At 42.5% G+C, this 19,362-nt stretch overlaps 1 protein-coding gene across 2 annotated transcripts in view; it reads left to right on the top strand.

Annotated features, from left to right (window-relative positions):
- Positions 1 to 11,047: 11,047 nt before the first annotated feature.
- The window catches only part of tagapb (T cell activation RhoGTPase activating protein b), a 43,717-nt gene continuing 35,402 nt past the window's right edge, over positions 11,048 to 19,362 (top strand). For both annotated transcript variants that reach the window (XM_061885800.1, XM_061885799.1), the window contains exons 1-2: positions 11,048 to 11,331; positions 15,130 to 15,215. In XM_061885800.1, the coding sequence (XP_061741784.1) occupies positions 11,254 to 11,331; positions 15,130 to 15,215 (164 nt within the window). In that variant the 5' untranslated portion in view covers positions 11,048 to 11,253. The remainder of the gene's footprint in view (positions 11,332 to 15,129; positions 15,216 to 19,362) is intronic.

Raw genomic sequence — 19,362 nt, 5'->3', positions numbered from 1 at the left:
TGAATTGATTAACGTGGACCCCGACTTTATCCATCCCATCCATCCATTTTCTACCGCTTATTCCCTTTCGGGGTCGCGGGGGGCGCTGGCGCCTATCTCAGCTATAATTGGAAGGGAATAAGCGGTAGAAAATGGATGGATGGATGGATAGTAGTTATTTTTTAATGGATGTTGGACTTTACCATGAATTGATTAACGTGGACCCCGACTTTATCCATCCCATCCATCCATTTTCTACCGCTTATTCCCTTTCGGGGTCGCGGGGGGCGCTGGCGCCTATCTCAGCTACAATCGGAAGGGAATAAGCGGTAGAAAATGGATGGATGGATGGATAGTAGTTATTTTTTAATGGATGTTGGACTTTACCATGAATTGATTAACGTGGACCCCGACTTTATCCATCCCATCCATCCATTTTCCACCGCTTATTCCCTTTCGGGGTCGCGGGGGGCGCTGGCGCCTATCTCAGCTACAATCGGGCGGAAGGCAGGGTACACCCTGGACAAGTCGCCACCTCATCGCAGGGCCAACACAGATAGGCAGACAACATTCACACTCACATTCACACACTAGGGACCATTTAGTGTTGCCAATCAACCTATCCCCAGGTGCATGTCTTTGGAGGTGGGAGGAAGCCGGAGTACCCGGAGGGAACCCACACATTCACGGGGAGAACATGCAAACTCCACACAGAAAGATCCCGAGCCTGGATTTGAACCCAGGACTGCAGGAACTTCATATTGTGAGGCAGACGCACTAACCCCTCTGCCACCGTGAAGCCCACCCCGACTTTAACAAGTTGAAAATTTGGGTTGTTACCATTTAGTGGTCATTTGTATATGTACTGTACTGTGCAACCTACTAATAAAAGTTTCAATCCATCAATCAAGACTACTATTGTAGTGGATGTGTGTTTTACTACATTAAAGGCCTACTGAAATGAGACTTTCTTATTTAAACGGGGATAGCAGGTCCATTCTATGTGTCATACTTGATCATTTCGCGATATTGCCATATTTTAGCTGAAATGATTTAGTAGAAAACATCCACGATAAAGTTCGCAACTTTTGGTCGCTATTAAAAAAGCCTTGCCTGTACCGGAACAAGCAGACGATGTGCGCGTGACATCACGGGTTGTGGAGCTCCTCACATCCGAACATTGTTGACAATCATGGCCACCAGCAGCTAGACCGATTCGGACCGAGAAAGCGACGATTTCCCCATTAATTTGAGCAAGGATGAAAGATTTGTGGATGAGGAAAGTGAGAGGGAATGACAAAAAAAAAATAGACAGGGCAGTGGGAGCGATTCAGATGTTATTAGACACATTTACTAGGATAATTCAGGAAAATACCTTATCTGCTTATTGTGTTGCTAGTGTTTTAGTGAGATTATATAGTCGTACCTGGAAGATGAAGGGGTGTGGCCACTGATGGAAGCCACGTTTTTCGACGAGGCGAAGCGAAGGCAGCCGGTCAGGCCGGGCTGAGCTTTTTTTTCCCCTCTCTTCCACGGTGGAAGCATCACACGTTCTTGGGCGGCCGGTCGGAGGAGGCAAGAGAGTCCGCAGCATTCTCAAAATAATCTTCCTTATCTCATCGTATGGAATAAAACTTTCTTCACCAATTATTTATTTTTATTGTGATTACTTACTTATAGAGTATATTGTGAATACATTGAAAACAGGAAGTGAACAAAAGCTTTAGCAACTGTTATGTAAAAGAAAAGGGGTAGAATTAAATGAGCTCTGCTTCTTCCTACTTCTTTTCGAACATGTTGAAAAGAGAAACTGGAAATTGTGATGCATCATGTTGTATGTATGCATGTTCCAAATAAACTCAAACTCAACTCAACTGCCCCTTTGACAGCTGCACGAGGAATGACGCAAGCTCCGCTCATGTCTACGGTAAGAGCCGACTTATTACCACAATTTTCTCCCTGAAACCTGCCGGTTGACATGTGGTAGAGAACCATGTTCGCTTGACCGCTCTGTTCCATAGTAAAGCTTCACCTTCGGGAATGTAAACAAGGAAACATTTGCTGTGTTTGTGTTGCTAAAGACAGCTGCAATACACCGCTTCCCACCTACATCTTTCTTCTTTGACGTCTCCATTATTCATTGAACAAATTGCAAAAGATTCAGCAACACAGATGTCCAGAATACTGTGTAATTATGCGATTAATGCAGACTACTTATAGCTGGGATCGGGCTGGAACAAAATGTCTACTACAATCCGTAACGTCACGCGCACTCGTCATCATACGCGACATTTTCAACAGGACACATTTACGGGAAAATTTAAATTGCAATTTAGTAAACTAAAAAGGCTGAATTGGCATGTGTTGCAATGTTAATATTTCATCATTGATATATAAACTATCAGACTGTGTGGTCGCTAGTAGTGGCTTTCAGTAGGCCTTTAACAGTAGTCATTGAAAATGTGTTTTGCTGCCTCGTCTGACATCACAGGTATTATTTTTTTTTTAAATCAGTAAGTTTCTATGCACTAAATCAGACCGATTTTTCAAATAATTAAATTAATTTTATTTTCACAGCTCCCGGTGTTGTTGTATTTTCCCTGCTCTTGCCTGACATGCGCAGTGTGCCTCTCACCCGCCAGGGGGCGACAGTGGTCACTTCAGCTTGTCCAGGTGTGTTAGGTGTGAATAGAGTAGAAGAAGAAAATGCTAGCGCTGCTAACTTTAAAAGCTAAGGGTCTCTAACAGATAAGTACAACTTTTTACTACTTTTTGACGTCGTTGCAACCTTTTAATGTATTTAAATGACATGGTGGTTATTAGGAACATCACAGGCGTACACAAAAATGGCTTTCTTTCAGTCAACTGTTTTAGGTTTTTGTTCAGCAGTTCTGTCAAACTGTGCTAGCGTCATTAATGTCTATTTTAGGAACATTCTGATTCTTATTAACACGTATTTTGTCCTAATACTGATATATTTAAACTCTCTATAGTTGTACTTTGTGCTTTTTTTCTTCCCAATTATTTTAATTAACTTCATACTTGCCCACCTTGACACCTCCCAATTAGGGAGATTGGGGGGGGGGGTCCAGTCCATAGATCCACTGTAGACTGGACTCTCACTATTATGTTAGATCCACTATGGACTGGACTCTCACTATTATGTTAGATCCACTATGGACTAGACTCTCTCACTATTATGTTCGATCCACTATGGACTGGACTCTCACTATTATGCTCGCTCCACTATGGACTGGACTTTCACTATTATGTTAGATCCCCTATGGACTGGACTCTCACACTATTATGTTAGATCCACTATGGACTGGACTCTCACTATTATGCTCGCTCCACTATGGACTGGACTCTCTCACTATTATGTTCGATCCACTATGGACTGGACTCTCACTATTATGTTAGATCCACTATGGACTGGACTCTCACTATTATGCTCGCTCCACTATGGACTGGACTTTCACTATTATGTTAGATCCCCTATGGACTGGACTCTCACACTATTATGTTAGATCCACTATGGACTGGACTTTCACTATTATGTTAGATCCCCTATGGACTGGACTCTCACACTATTATGTTGGATCCACTATGGACTGGACTCTCACTATTATGTTAGATCCACTATGGACTGGACTCTCACTATTATGTTAGATCCACTATGGACTGGACTCTCACTATTATGTTAGATCCACTATGGACTGGACTCTCACTATTATGTTAGATCCACTATGGACTGGACTCTCACTATTATGTTAGATCCACTATGGACTGGACTCTCACTATTATGTTAGATCCACTATGGACTGGACTCTCACTATTATGTTAGATCCACTATGGACTGGACTCTCACTATTATGTTAGATCCACTATGGACTGGACTCTCACTATTATGTTAGATCCACTATGGACTGGACTCTCACTATTATGTTGGATCCACTATGGACTGGACTCTCACTATTATGTTAGATCCACTATGGACTGGACTCTCACACTATTATGTTAGATCCACTATGGACTGGACTCTCACTATTATGCTCGCTCCACTATGGACTGGACTTTCACTATTATGTTAGATCCCCTATGGACTGGACTCTCACACTATTATGTTAGATCCACTATGGACTGGACACTCACTATTATGTTAGATCCACTATGGACTGGACTCTCACTGTTATTAGATCCACTATGGACTGGACTCTCACTATTATGTTAGATCAACTATGGACTGGACTCTCACACTATTATGTTATATCCACTATGGACTGGACTCTCACTATTATGTTAGATCCACTATGGAATGGACTCTCACTGTTATTAGATCCACTATGGACTGGACTCTCACTATTATGTTATATCCACTATGGACTGGACTCACACTATTATGTTAGATCCACTATGGACTGGACTCTCACTATTATGTTAGATCCACTATGGACTGGACTTTCACACTATTATGTTAGATCCACTATGGACTGGACTCTCACTATTATGTTAGATCCACTATGGACTGGACTCTCACTATTATGTTAGATCCACTATGAACTGGACTCTCACACTATTATGTTAGATCCACTATGGACTGGACTCTCACTATTATGTTAGATCCACTATGGACTGGACTCTCACTATTATGTTAGATCCACTATGGACTGGACTCTCACACTATTATGTTCGATCCACTATGGACTGGACTCTCACTATCATGCTCGCTCCACTATGGACTGGACTCTCACTATTATGTTAGATCCACTATGGACTGGACTTTCACTATTATGTTAGATCCACTATGGACTGGACTTTCACAATTATGTTAGATCCACTATGGACTGGATTCTCATTATTATGTTAGATCCACTATGGACTGGACTCTCACACTATTATGTTAGATCCACTATGGACTGGACTCTCACTATTATGTTAGATCCACAATGGACTGGACTCACACTATTATGTTAGATCCACTATGGACTGGACTCACAGTATTATGTTAGATCCCCTATGGACTGGACTCTCACACTATTATGTTAGATCCACTATGGACTGGACTCTCACTGTTATTAGATCCACTATGGACTGGACTTTCACAATATTATGTTAGATCCACTATGGACTGGATTCTCACTGTTATTAGATCCACTATGGACTGGACTTTCACTGTTATTAGATCCACTATGGACTGGACTCTCATTGTTATTAGATCCACTATGGTCTGGACTCTCACTGTTATTAGATCCACTATGGACTGGACTTTCACTATTATGTTGGATCCACTATGGACTGGATTCTCACTATTATGTTAGATCCACTATGGACTGGACTCTCACACTATCATGTTAGATCCACTATGGACTGGACTCTCACTATTATGTTAGATCCACTATGGACTGGACTCACACTATTATGTTAGATCCACTATGGACTGGACTCTCACACTATTATGTTAGATCCCCTATGGACTGGACTCTCACACTATTATGTTAGATCCACTATGGACTGGACTCTCACTGTTATTAGATCCACTATGGTATGGACTCTCACTGTTATTAGATCCACTATGGACTGGACTTTCACAATATTATGTTAGACCCACTCGGCGTCCATTGCATCCGGTCCCCCTTCAGGGGAAGGTGGGATAGGGGTCACCCACATCTGCGGTCCTCTCCAAAGTTTCTCATTGTCATCCCCCTGGGTTGAGTTTTTCCTTGCCCTGACATGGGATCTGAACCGAGGATGTCATCGTGGCTTGTGCAGCCCTTTGAGACACTTGTGATTTAGGGCTATATAAATAAACATTGATAGATTGAGATGACTGTGCCCGCTTTGCAGACTGTGATGATGTCATCCTGTATTTATATATTGTAAATATTCACCATTTATTTATGATACATACTGACTGTATGGATTTAGTAATGTGAGTCGAGAGTGTCTAATAAAGCAGGATGAAAAAAAAAAAGCCTTTTAGTTCATTAAATTATAATCATTACTATCAATGACCCAAATATAAAGTAACCTCTCTCTTTCATTCATTATCAGTATAATTATATTTAAAAAATGACTGCTTTATTGATCACCGTTCTCTTTAAATCAACACTTTTTGTCACTTTCCCCAGGCAGGTCTCATCAGGTCACTTCAGCATGTGAGTGACAGGAAGAAAAGCTCCGACTCGCTTTGGGAGAAAGTAGTTTGGTGCCGCCTGTTGGTGTGCACGTGTGAATCTCTGGACCCCCAAATTCAACACTCTTCCGTGTCTTGAGTATTGGGGACAAGTGAGTATATATCATAAAATACAACAGTGTGAATAATTACTAGCAGTACTATTGACCCACAGTAGCAGGGGGGCTGAAATAAGATCTATTTGCAGTCGAATCCTGAGTCTTATTCATTTTGATGCTATAACGATTCATAATTGTAAAAAAAAATCGATCAATAAAATATACAGTAGGTCAGGAAAAAACACAGAGGCTATTTCATATTTCATCCCTACTAGCCTGTTTCTTCAAGGGATTTCCCCTGAAGAGCAGGGAAACCTGCGAAACAGGCTTGTAGGGATGAAATAGCCTCTGTGTTTTTTCCTGACCTAACATATATTCCGCTATACCTCGGTATTGAGCACTGGATAATGGATAATGGATAATGTATAATGTATAATGTATAATGTATAATGGATAATGTATAATGTATAATGGATAATGGATAATGGATAATGGATAATGGATAATGTATAATGGATGAACCACAGAAACCTCAACTATATCTTTAAAAATATATATATTTTAATGGTACATTTTTTACATATGTACTGTGGATTTTTACACAGCAGTACGTACTGTTGATTATTTCACAACAGTACTGTTGATTATTCCACAGCAGTACGTACTGTTGATTATTCCACGGCAGTACATACTGTGGATTATTCCACATCAGTACGTACTGTGGATTATTCCACATTAGTATGTACTGTTGATTATTCCACAGCAGTACAGTATGCACTGTTGATTATTCCACAGCAGTACGTACTGTTGATTATTCCACGGCAGTACATACTGTGGATTATTCCACATCAGTATGTACTGTGGATTATTCCACATTAGTATGTACTGTGGATTATTCCACATTAGTATGTACTGTTGATTATTCCACAGCAGTACAGTATGCACTGTTGATTATTCCACAGCAGTACGTACTGTTGATTATTCCACGGCAGTACATACTGTGGATTATTCCACAGCAGTACGTACTGTGGATTATTCCACATTAGTATGTACTGTTGATTATTCCACAGGAGTACAGTATGCACTGTTGATTATTCCACAGCAGTACGTACTGTTGATTATTCCACGGCAGTACATACTGTGGATTATTCCACATCAGTACGTACTGTGGATTATTCCACATTAGTATGTACTGTGGATTATTCCACATTAGTATGTACTGTTGATTATTCCACAGCAGTACAGTATGCACTGTTGATTATTCCACAGCAGTACGTACTGTTGATTATTCCACGGCAGTACATACTGTTGATTATTCCACAGCAGTACGTACTGTTGATTATTCCACGGCAGTACATACTGTGGATTATTCCACAGCAGTACGTACTGTGGATTATTCCACATTAGTATGTACTGTTGATTATTACACAACTGTATGTACTCTTTATTATTCCACGGCTGTACGTACTGTTGATTATTCCACATTAGTACGTACTGTTGATTATTCCACGGCAGTACGTACTGTTGATTATTTCACAGCAGTACTGTTGGTTATTCCACAGCAGTACAGTATGCACTGTTGATTATTCCACAGCAGTGCGTACTGTTGATTATTCCACGGCAGTACATACTGTGGATTATTCCACAGCAGTACGTACTGTGGATTATTCCACAGCAATATCTACTGTTGATTATTCCACAGCAGTATGCACTGTTGATTATTCCACAGCAGTACTGTTGGTTATTCCACAGCAGTACGTACTGTGGATTATTCCACAGCAGTACGTACTGTGGATTGTTCCACAGCAGTACTGTTGGTTATTCCACAGCAGTACAGTATGAACAGTTGATTATTCCACAGCAGTACGTACTGTTGATTATTCCACAGCAGTACGTACTGTGGATTATTCCACGGCAGTACATACTGTGGATTATTCCACAGCAGTACGTACTGTGGATTATTCCACAGCAATATCTACTGTTGATTATTCCACAGCAGTATGCACTGTTGATTATTCCACAGCAGTACTGTTGGTTATTCCATAGCAGTACGTACTGTGGATTATTCCACAGCAGTACGTACTGTGGATTGTTCCACAGCAGTACTGTTGGTTATTCCACAGCAGTACAGTATGCACTGTTGATTATTCCACAGCAGTACGTACTGTGGATTATTCGACAGCAATATCTACTGTTGATTATTCCACAGCCGTACGTACTGTTGATTATTCCACAGCAGTACGTACTGTGGATTATTCCACAGCAGTATTTACTGTTGATTATTCCACAACAGTACGTACTGTTGGTTATTCCACAGCAGTATGTACTGTTTATTATTCCACAGTAGTACGTATTGTGGATTATTCCACAGTAGTACGTACTGTTGATTGTTTCACAGCTGTACAGTTTATTATTCCACAGCAGTATTTACTGTTGATTATTCCACAACAGTACGTACTATTGGTTATTCCACAGCAGTATGTACTGTTTATTATTCCACAGTAGTACGTATTGTGGATTATTCCACAGTAGTACGTACTGTGGATAATTCCACAGCAGTATGTACTGTGGATTATTCCACAGCAGTACTTACTGTTGATTATTCCACAACAGTACGTACTATTGGTTATTCCACAGCAGTATGTACTGTTTATTATTCCACAGTAGTACGTATTGTGGATTATTCCACAGTAGTACGTACTGTGGATAATTCCACAGCAGTACGTACTGTGGATTATTCCACAGCAGTACTTACTGTTTATTATTCCACAGCCGTACATACTGTTGATGCGGCGAAGGCGTTCGACTGCATAAAGTGGTCATTTCTGTTTTGCACACTCCGTACGTGTGGATTTGGAGGTTGTTTGACACAATGGATGAAGACGCTCTATACAAAGCCCTCCGCTTCAGTCCAAACCAATAATCAATTCCAGTAAAAGAGGAGCAAAACAGGGATCTGGATTATTATTTGATTTGATGATTGAACCCTTGGCCGCAAAAATCTGAAGCGTAAATAACAGTCATGGTATAAAAATTGCTTCTCATAATAACAAGCTATGGATGCATGGTGATGACTTTATTGTCTACATGTCACATGTTGACTCTCTCCTCCCTGCCTGGATCAAGTCCTCACTCAATATGGCCGTTTGTTTATCAGCATAGAAAGTCCATTGGGAAAATGTGAAATATTACCACTAAATAAACATTGCAAGAAATCGCAAATTCAGAAGTCCACAAGTAAATAGGGAGAGGCAGACATGATATGTTTAGGACTGCATGTTACACCCGAGCAGAGTCACTCTTAGACATTTAAGAGATAAAATGGAATCTAGAATGGAACGCTGGTCACGTCTCCAAATATCACTTTGGGGTCGGTGAACATACTAAAAATGAGTCTCTCCCCGCCTCCCTTGTGGAGGTGGGGGGCACAGGTCTGGTGGCCATGGATGAAGTGCTGGCTGTCCAGAGTCCAGACCTGGGGTGGACCGCTCGGTTGGGGACATCTCTGCATGGCCTCCTGTTGGCCCCACTATCGACTGGACTCTCACTATTATGTTAGATCCACTATGGACTGGACTCTCACTATTATGTTACATCCACTATGGACTGGACTCTCACACTATTATGTTAGATCCACTATGGACTGGACTCCCACACTATTATGTTAGATCTACTATGGACTGGACTCTCAGACTATTATGTTAGATCCACTATGGACTGGACTCTCACACTATTATGTTAGATCCACTATGGACTGGACTCTCACTATTATGTTGGATCCACTATGGACTGGACTCTCACTATTATGTTGGATCCACTATGGACTGGACTCTCACTATTATGCGAGATCCACTATGGACTGGACTCTCACTATCATGTTAGATCCACTATGGACTGGACTCTCACTATTATGTCAGATCTACTATGGACTGGACTCTCACTATTATGTTAGATCCACTATGGACTGGACTCTCACTATTATGTTAGATCCACTATGGACTGGACTCTCACTATTATGTTAGATCCACTATGGACTGGACTCTCACTAATATGTTATATCTACAATGGACTGGACTCACACTATTTTGTTAGATCCGCTATGGACTGGACTCTCACTATTATGTTAGATCCACTATAGACTGGACTCTCACTATTATGTTAGATCCACTATGGACTGGACTCTCACTATTATGTTAGATCCACTATGGACTGGACTCTCACTATTATGTTAGATCCACTATGTACTGGACTCTCACACTATTATGTTAGATCCACTATGGACCACATCTGCGGTCCTCTCCAATGTTTCTCATTTTCATCCTCTTTGGTTGAGTTTATCCTTGCCCTGATGTGGGATCTAAACCGAGGATGTCGTTGTGGCTTGTGCAGCCCTTTGAGACACTTATGATTTAGGGCTATGTAAACAAACATTGATTGATTAATTATTAATATTGACACTGTCGTTGATAGTATTCATTTTTGTTTGACTGCTCTTGGATTATTTTGTCATGTTTGTGTCTCCTCCCAATTACTATGCTGATTGCCATTCAGAATGTCTCTGGGCTGGGTTTGGTTAGGAATTAGAATCATATTGTTTTTGTATTATTTTGTGTTATTTTGTTGGACGGGACACATAGTTGAATAGGCCGGCTTTGGTCACTTCATTGTGTCGCTAGTGGTTAAATAAAATAAACGTGAAACTGTATAACAAAACGATCACCTGTCCTCTATTGTGCTTTATCGGTGATGCGTTCAGTGCGACTCGGATTTGATAGTTTTACATAATAGATAGTTACGTAATGCAATGTGCTCTGTCCAGGCCGTGGTGTCCTCATTATGGGATGAAGATGCATCAATGGAGCAGAACAAGACCTGGAGGCTTGGTTACAGGGCCCGCTTAGACGTACCAATGGCCCCGCATTATTCCTTCCTCCCACTCATTAGTTAGGGGAGACTCACTGCTCGCCCGCTGCAAACCAGTACTCTTTCCCCTCCACTTTGCAGGGTGCTCGGCACTGGCCAGGACTCCCCACAGGCGCCAGCATGGACCCACCAGGTTGTGGAGGTGCCGTAACGATGAGGAGAGGAAGCTACGACGAAGCCGCGGCCTCTCAGCGTCCTGTGAGTTCTGCTTTGTACGCCTTTGTTTTCTTGGAAAATGAACTTTTTATGTATAAACACGGTTTCGTAATTATCTATCTGTCTATATGCGCGCTCCACAACGTTGTGCATGTTCACTTTTACGTTCCGGGGAAACAGTGGCTGACCAGGTCCGTGCCGTTTATCATATTTTTATCTCGTTTCAAAACACAGCCTCACTGTGCATTTAGAGCTCCCGTCGCCTTCATGCACACTCCACAGTGTTGTGTGTGTGTGTCCCAGAAAGTCGGTCTATGCGCTTGCTGTTTCTCTGAATTAGCGCGATAATAGTTATTTGTTTTGATTTAAACTACAAAAATTACTTTGCATTAGGCAGAGTCCACTCAACCAGGGACAAATCTTTAAACACAATATTTGAATAGTCAGTGTGTTAATTACCTATCTGTCTAAGTGCTCGCTCCACAACATTGTGCAAGTTTACTTTTACATTCCGGGGAAACAGTGGCTGACCAGGTCCGTGCCATTCGTCATACTTTTTTATCTCGTTTCAAAATCCAGCCTCACTGCATTTTAAGCCCCCGTCGCCGTCATGCTCGCTCCACAGTGTTGTGTGTGTCCCCCAGAAAGTCGGTCTATGCACTTGCTGTTTCTCTGCATTTGCGCGATAATGGTTATTTGTTTTGATTTAAACTCCAAAAATGACTTTTCGTTACACAGAGTCCACTCAACTGGGGGAAAAGTGTTTAAATACCATATTTGAATAGACACAGTGTCATAATTATCTATCCGTCTATGTGCCCGCTCCACAACGTTGTGCAAGTTTACTTTTGCGTTCCGGAGAAACAGTGGCTGACTAGGTCCGTGCCATTTGTCATACTTTTATCTTGTTTCAAAACCCAGCCTCACTGTGCATTTATAGCTCCCGTCGCCTTCATGCCCGTGCCACAGTGTTGTGTGTGTGTGTCCCAGAAAGTCGGCCTATGTGCTTGCTGTGTCTCTGCATTTGCGCGATAATAGTTATTTGTTTTGACTTAAACTCCCAAAATTACTTTTCGTTAAGCAGAGTCCACTCAACTGGGGGAAAAGTGTTTAAATAACATATCCGAATAGACACCGTGTTGTAATTATCTATCTGTCTATGTGCCCACTCCACAATGTTGTGCAAGTTTACTTTTACGTTCCTGGTAAACAGTGGCTGACTAAGCCCGTGCCGTTTGTCATACTTTTTTATCTTGTTTCAAAACCCAGCCTCACTGTGCATGCTTGCTCCACAGTGTTGTGTGTGTGTCCCAGAAAGTCGGTCTATGTGCTTGCAGTTTCTTTGCATTTCACTGTAATAGTTTTGTTTTGATTCAAACAGCAACTTTACTCTCTGTATTTGCGCTATAATATCCCTTAGTTTTGTTTTGAACTCCAAACTTGACTTTGTGTTTAGTCTTCCAGTCGTGTCGGTGCTCACTCCACAGTGTTGTGTGTGTTCAATTTTATCTTCCAGCTAATCAGTCGGTCTATGTGCTTGCCATTTCTCTGTATTTGCACGCTAATGTCCCTTAGTTTTGTTTTGAACTCCAAACTTTATTTTGTATTTAGTGCTCCAGTCGTCTCGGTGCTCACTCCACAGTGTTGTGTTTGGGTGTTCAATTTTATGTTCCACCAAGCAAATCAGTCAATCTATGTGCTTGCCGTTTCTCTGTATTTGCGCTATAATATCCATTAGTTTTGTTTTGAACTCCAAACTTGACTTTGTGTTTAGTGTTCCAGTCGTCTCAGTGCTCACTCCACAGTGTTGTGTGAGTCCAATTTTGTCTTCCAACTAACCAGTCGATCTATGTGCTTGCCATTTCTCTGTATTTGCGCTATATTATCCCTTAGTTTTGTTTTGAACTCCAAACTTGACTTTGTGTTTAGTCTTCCAGTCGTGTCGGTGCTCACTCCACAGTGTTGTGTGGGTCCAATTTTATCTTACAGCAAACCAGTCGATCTATGTGCTTGCCATTTCTCTGTATTTGCGCTATAATATCCTTTAGTTTTGTTTTGAACTCCAAAATTTTTACTTTGTGTTTAGTGCTCTAGTCGTCTTGGTGCGCACTCCACAGTGTTGTGTGTGTGTTCAATTTTATGTTCCAGCAAGCAAATCAGTCGATCTATGTGCTTTCCGTTTTGTCCGTATTTGCGCTATAATATCCCTTAGTTTTGTTTTGAACTCCAAACTTGACTTTGTGTTTAGTGTTCCAGTCGTCTCAGTGCACACTCCACAGTGTTGTGTGTGTCCACTTTTATCTTCCAGCTAACCAGTCAATCTATGTGCTTGCCATTTCTCTGTATTTGCACTATAATAGCCTTTAGTCTTGTTTTGAACGCCAAACTTCACTTTGTGTTTAGTGTTTCAGTCGTCTCTGTGTTTACCCCACAGTGTTGTGTGTGTTCAATTTTATCTTCCAGCAAATCAGTCCATCTATGTGTTTGCCATTTCTCTGTATTTACGCTATAATATCCCTTAGTTTTGTTTTGAACTCCAAACTTGACTCTGTGTTTAGTGTTCCAGTCGTCTCAGTGCTCACTCCACAGTGTTGTGTGGGTCCAATTGTATCTTCCAACTAACCAGTCGATCTATGTGCTTGCCATTTCTCTGTATTTGCGCTATAATATCCCTTAGTTTTGTTTTGAACTCCAAACCTGACTTTGTGTTTAGTCTTCCAGTCGTGTCGGTGCTCACTCCACAGTGTTGTGTGGGTCCAATTTTATCTTACAGCAAACCAGTCGATCTATGTGCTTGCCATTTCTCTGTATTTGCGCTATAATATCCCTTAGTTTTGTTTTGAACTCCAAAATGTTTACTTTGTGTTTAGTGCTCCAGTCGTCTCGGTGCACACTCCACAGTGTTGTGTGTGTGTTCAATTTTATGTTCCAGCAAACAAATCAGTCGATCTATGTGCTTTCCGTTTTGTCCGTATTTGCTCTATAATATCCCTTAGTTTTGTTTTGAACTCCAAACTTGACTTTGTGTTTAGTGTTCCAGTCGTCTCAGTGCACACTCCACAGTGTTGTGTGTGTCCAATTTTATCTTCCAGCTAACCAGTCAATCTATGTGCTTGCCCTTTCTCTGTGTTTGCACTATAATAGCCTTTAGTTTTGTTTTGAACTCCAAACTTGACTTTGTGTTTAGTGTTCCAGTCGTCTCAGTGCACACTCCACAGTGTTGTGTGTGTCCAATTTTATCTTCCAGCTAACCAGTCAATCTATGTGCTTGCCCTTTCTCTGTATTTGCACTATAATATCCTTTAGTTTTGTTTTGAACTCCAAACTTTACTTTGTGTTTAGTGTTTCAGTCGTCTCTGTGTTTACCCCACAGTGTTGTGTGTGTGTTCAATTTTATCTTCCAGCAAATCAGTCCATCTATGTGCTTGCCGTTTCTTTGTATTTGCGCTATAATATCCCTTGGTTTTGTTTTAAGCTACAGACATTACTTTGTGTTTAGTCTTCCAGTTCTTTGTAAGTGCACTCCGCAATGTTGTGTGGCCATATTTTGTTCCAGGGAGCCACTTGCTCTGTGTGCTTTATGTTTCTTTGCATTTGCGCAATAATAGTTGTTATTTATTTTGTTTTAAACTCCAAAAATGACTTTGCATTAAGCATTCCAGTTCTGTCCGTGTTTGGCCCACAGTGTTGTGTGGCCATTTTAATTGAATTGTGTACAATCGTTCATGTATTTGGTTGTAAACTCCAGCTTCACTTGACGTTTAGCATTCAATTGTGTGAATCCACCTTCATATTCCCCAATTATCTTGACTATTTTTCTGACTCTGTTTTCCTCAACAGCATTTCCAAAATATGGCTCAAAGACGGCGCTCTGCCCCATCGCTGGTTTTGGGGAAGGCTTTGGGGATACCGTGGTCTCCGATCAGGTGCGTTCAACACTTTTCTTCCTCATAATAGTTGAAAATTCATCTGCAAATGTGTCGTGAGTGTTTTGAATAGGAATGGATTGGGCGCCTCACTTCATTGTGTTCAATGGCGTATTTGTTTGTCTGTTTTGAAGGGCGTCAAAAGCTCGTTATCCTAATTGCTGTAGTCAGAAAAGCTTGTTTGACGGCTTGAAATCAATATTGTCTGGAGAAACACAACATGAATTGTTATTTTTCTTTTTGCTGAGGCAACATGAATCGATCACAGTCAAGTGGTAAGCATTCATCCATCCATCCGTCTATTTGATACTGTATATCGCTTTTCCCCATTAGGGTCACGGCTAAACCGGAGCCTATCCTAGCTGTGTTGTTTTTAACTTAATTTCATAAAGATAGAATTTTGAAAAGTTCGCCCGCATTCTTTAATTTTTCAATATAAATAACTTTGGACGGATTATTGAATATTTTAGCACAAAACTACAGTTAATTATTTTTGTCATTATTCATTGTTTATTTGTTATTGCGATTTTCTGTTTGAATCTGGGTTACGGCGCCATTTGTTTTAAATAACCTGAGTTGTTTTGGCTGTACAGTCAAGGAACAAGTCGTCCAAAGATAGTCGTTTATTTGGACCTGATGTTAAAACTTCCCTAAATGGTTGTTTGACGGCTCATTCAATTGAATAGACTGCAAAGACAAGATATTAAACGGTCGACCTGTCATATTTTGCAATTATTAGCTCATTTGGAATTTGATGCCTGCAGCATGTTTCAAAAAGCTAGCACAAGTGGCAAAAAAGACTGAAAAAGTTGAGGAATGCTCATCAAACACTTATTTGGAACATCCCACAGGTGAGCAGGCTAATTGGGAACAGGTGGGTGCCATGATTGGGTATAAAAGCAGCTTCCATGAAATGCTCGGTCATTCACAAACGAGGTTAGGGCGAGGGTCACCACTTAATCAACAGATGCGTGAGCAAATTGTTGAAGAACAACATTTCTCAACCAAGCTTTTGCAAGGAATTTAGGGATTTCACCATCTAAGGTCCGTAGTACTATCAAAAGTTTCAGAGAATCTCAATAAATCACTGCACGTAAGCAGCAAGGCTAAAAAACCAACATTGAATGCCCGTCCCTCAGGCGGTACTGCATGAAAAAGCGACACCAGTGTGTAAAGGATATCACCACATAGGCTCAGGAACACTTAAGAAAAACATTGTCAGTGACTACAAATTGTCGTTACATCTGTAAGTGCAAGTTAAAACTCTACTATGCAAAGCGAAAGCCATTTATCAACAACACCCAGAAACGCTGGGACCCAGCTAATCTAAGATGGACTGATGCAAAGTGGAAAACTGTTCTGTGGTCTGATGAGTCCACATTTCAAATTGTTTTTTAGAAAATGTGGACGTTGTATCCTCCAGATCTAAAAGGAAAAGAACCATCTAGACCAGTGGTCCCCAACCTTTTTGTAGCTGCGGACCGGTCAACGCTTGATAATTTTTCCCGCGGCCCGGCGGGGGGAGGAGTGAGGGGGGCGTCGGGAGGGATTCGCTCTTTTTTTTTTTTTCTTTTTCTTTGTCATTAAAAAGGCAGGTTTCTGTCATGAAAAAGGAAGGTTTTTTTGGGGTTGGTGCACCAAATGTAAGTGTATCATGTGTATTTTATGTTGATTTAATAAAAAATAAAATATAAAATAATTAAAAAAATGTTTTGCTTTCCGGTACAAATCGAGCCCGGTGGTTGGGGACCACTGATCTAGCCTGTTCTAGGCGCAAAGTTCAAAAGCCAGCATGTGTGATGGTATGGGGGTGCATTACTGCATAATGCATGGGTAACTTACACATCTGTGAAGGAACCATTAATGTTGAAAGGTACATACAGGTTTTGGAACAACATATGTTGCCATCTAAGGAACGTTATCATGGACGCCCCTGCTTATTTCAGCAAGACAATGCCAAGCCACGTGTTACAACAGTGTGTCTTCATAGTAAAAGAGTGCGGGTACTAGACTGGCCTGCTTGTAGTCCAGACATGTCTCCATTTGAAACTGTGTGGCGCATTATGAAGCCTAAAATACCACATCAGAGACCCCGGACTGTTGAACAACTTAAGCTGTACATCAAGCAAGAATGGGAAAAAAATTCCACTTCAAAAATGTGTCTCCTCAGTTCCCAAACCTTTACTGAGTGTTGTTAAAAGGAAAAGCCATGTAACACAGTGGTAAAATTGCCCCTGTGCCAACTTATTTTTTTTAATTCTAAGTTAATGATTGTGGAGGGGGGCGTGGCCTGCGGACCTGCAGTGAAGCGGGGTGTGCCAGGACCGTCTTCAAGATCAGCGACAGGTGCGTAGATGGCCCACCTGTACGTGCTTATCTCATCACCTGTCACTCTGTTACAAGGCAGCAGCCGGATGGGAGAGGGGGGGTTGATGGTGGAGCACGAGCGAGAGCGAGACTGACGAAAAGACAATTGCTGAAAAGTACAAAGACAATTTATTGCAAAATAAAACATTGTTGTAAAACTGGAAGAGCCCGGCATGTCGGTGATCGGTGGTCCGAAGAACCCGGAAGCGCCAGTCTTTCACAATGATTATTTGCAAAAAATAACAAAGTTTCTCAGTTCGAACATTAAACATCTTGTCTTTGCAGTCTATTCAATTGAATATAGGTTGAAAAGGATTCTGTTTTTATTTACACAATGTGCCAAACTCACTGGTTTTGGGTTTTGTAGCACAAAACTGAACTTTAATTTATAGTTACTGGTGTATAAGCACGGTGGAAAAGGGGTTAGTCCATCTGCCTCACAATACGAAGGTCCTGAGTTGTCCTGAGTTCAATCCCGGGCTCAGGATCTTTCTGTGTGGAGTTTGCATGTCCTCCCCATGACTGACTGGGTTCCCTCCGGCTTCCTCCCACCTCCAAAGACATGCACCTGGAGATAGGCCCCTCCCACCTCCAAAGACATGCACCTGGGGATAGGCCCCTCCCACCTCCAAAGACATGCACCTGGGGATAGGCCCCTCCCACCTCCAAAAACATGCACCTGGGGATAGGCCCCTCCCACCTCCAAAGACATGCACCTGGGAATAGGCTCCTCCCACCTCCAAAGACATGCACCTGGGGATAGGCCCCTCCCACCTCCAAAGACATGCACTTGGGGATAGGCCCCTCCCACCTCCAAAGACAAGCACCTGGGGATAGGCCCCTCCCCCCTCCAAAGACATGCACCTGCGGATAGGCCCCTCCCACCTCCAAAGACATGCACCTGGGGATAGGCCCCTCCCACCTCCAAAGACATGCACCTGGGGATAGGCCCCTCCCCCCTCCAAAGACATGCACCTGGAGATAGGCCCCTCCCACCTCCAAAGACATGCACCTGGGGATAGGCCCCTCCCACCTCCAAAGACATGCACCTGGGGATAGGCCCCTCCCACCTCCAAAAACATGCACCTGGGGATAGGCCCCTCCCACCTCCAAAGACATGCACCTGGGAATAGGCTCCTCCCACCTCCAAAGACATGCACCTGGGGATAGGCCCCTCCCACCTCCAAAGACATGCACTTGGGGATAGGCCCCTCCCACCTCCAAAGACAAGCACCTGGGGATAGGCCCCTCCCCCCTCCAAAGACATGCACCTGCGGATAGGCCCCTCCCACCTCCAAAGACATGCACCTGGGGATAGGCCCCTCCCACCTCCAAAGACATGCACCTGGGGATAGGCCCCTCCCCCCTCCAAAGACATGCACCTGGGAATAGGCTCCTCCCACCTCCAAAGACAAGCACCTGGGGATAGGCCCCTCCCACCTCCAAAGACATGCACTTGGGGATAGGCCCCTCCCACCTCTAAAGACAAGCACCTGGGGATAGGCCCCTCCCCCCTCCAAAGACATGCACCTGCGGATAGGCCCCTCCCACCTCCAAAGACATGCACCTGGGGATAGGCTCCTCCCACCTCCAAAGACATGCACCTGGGGATAGGCTCCTCCCACCTCCAAAGACAAGCACCTGGGGATAGGCCCCTCCCCCCTCCAAAGACATGCACCTGGGGATAGGCCCCTCCCACCTCCAAAGACATGCACCTGGGGATAGGCTCCTCCCACCTCCAAAGACATGCACCTGGGGATAGGCCCCTCCCACCTCCAAA

This window comes from Nerophis ophidion, linkage group LG24 (assembly GCF_033978795.1).
Source record: "Nerophis ophidion isolate RoL-2023_Sa linkage group LG24, RoL_Noph_v1.0, whole genome shotgun sequence".
Lineage (NCBI taxonomy): Eukaryota > Metazoa > Chordata > Actinopteri > Syngnathiformes > Syngnathidae > Nerophis > Nerophis ophidion.
This window is presented reverse-complemented; position numbering and strand designations above follow the sequence as displayed.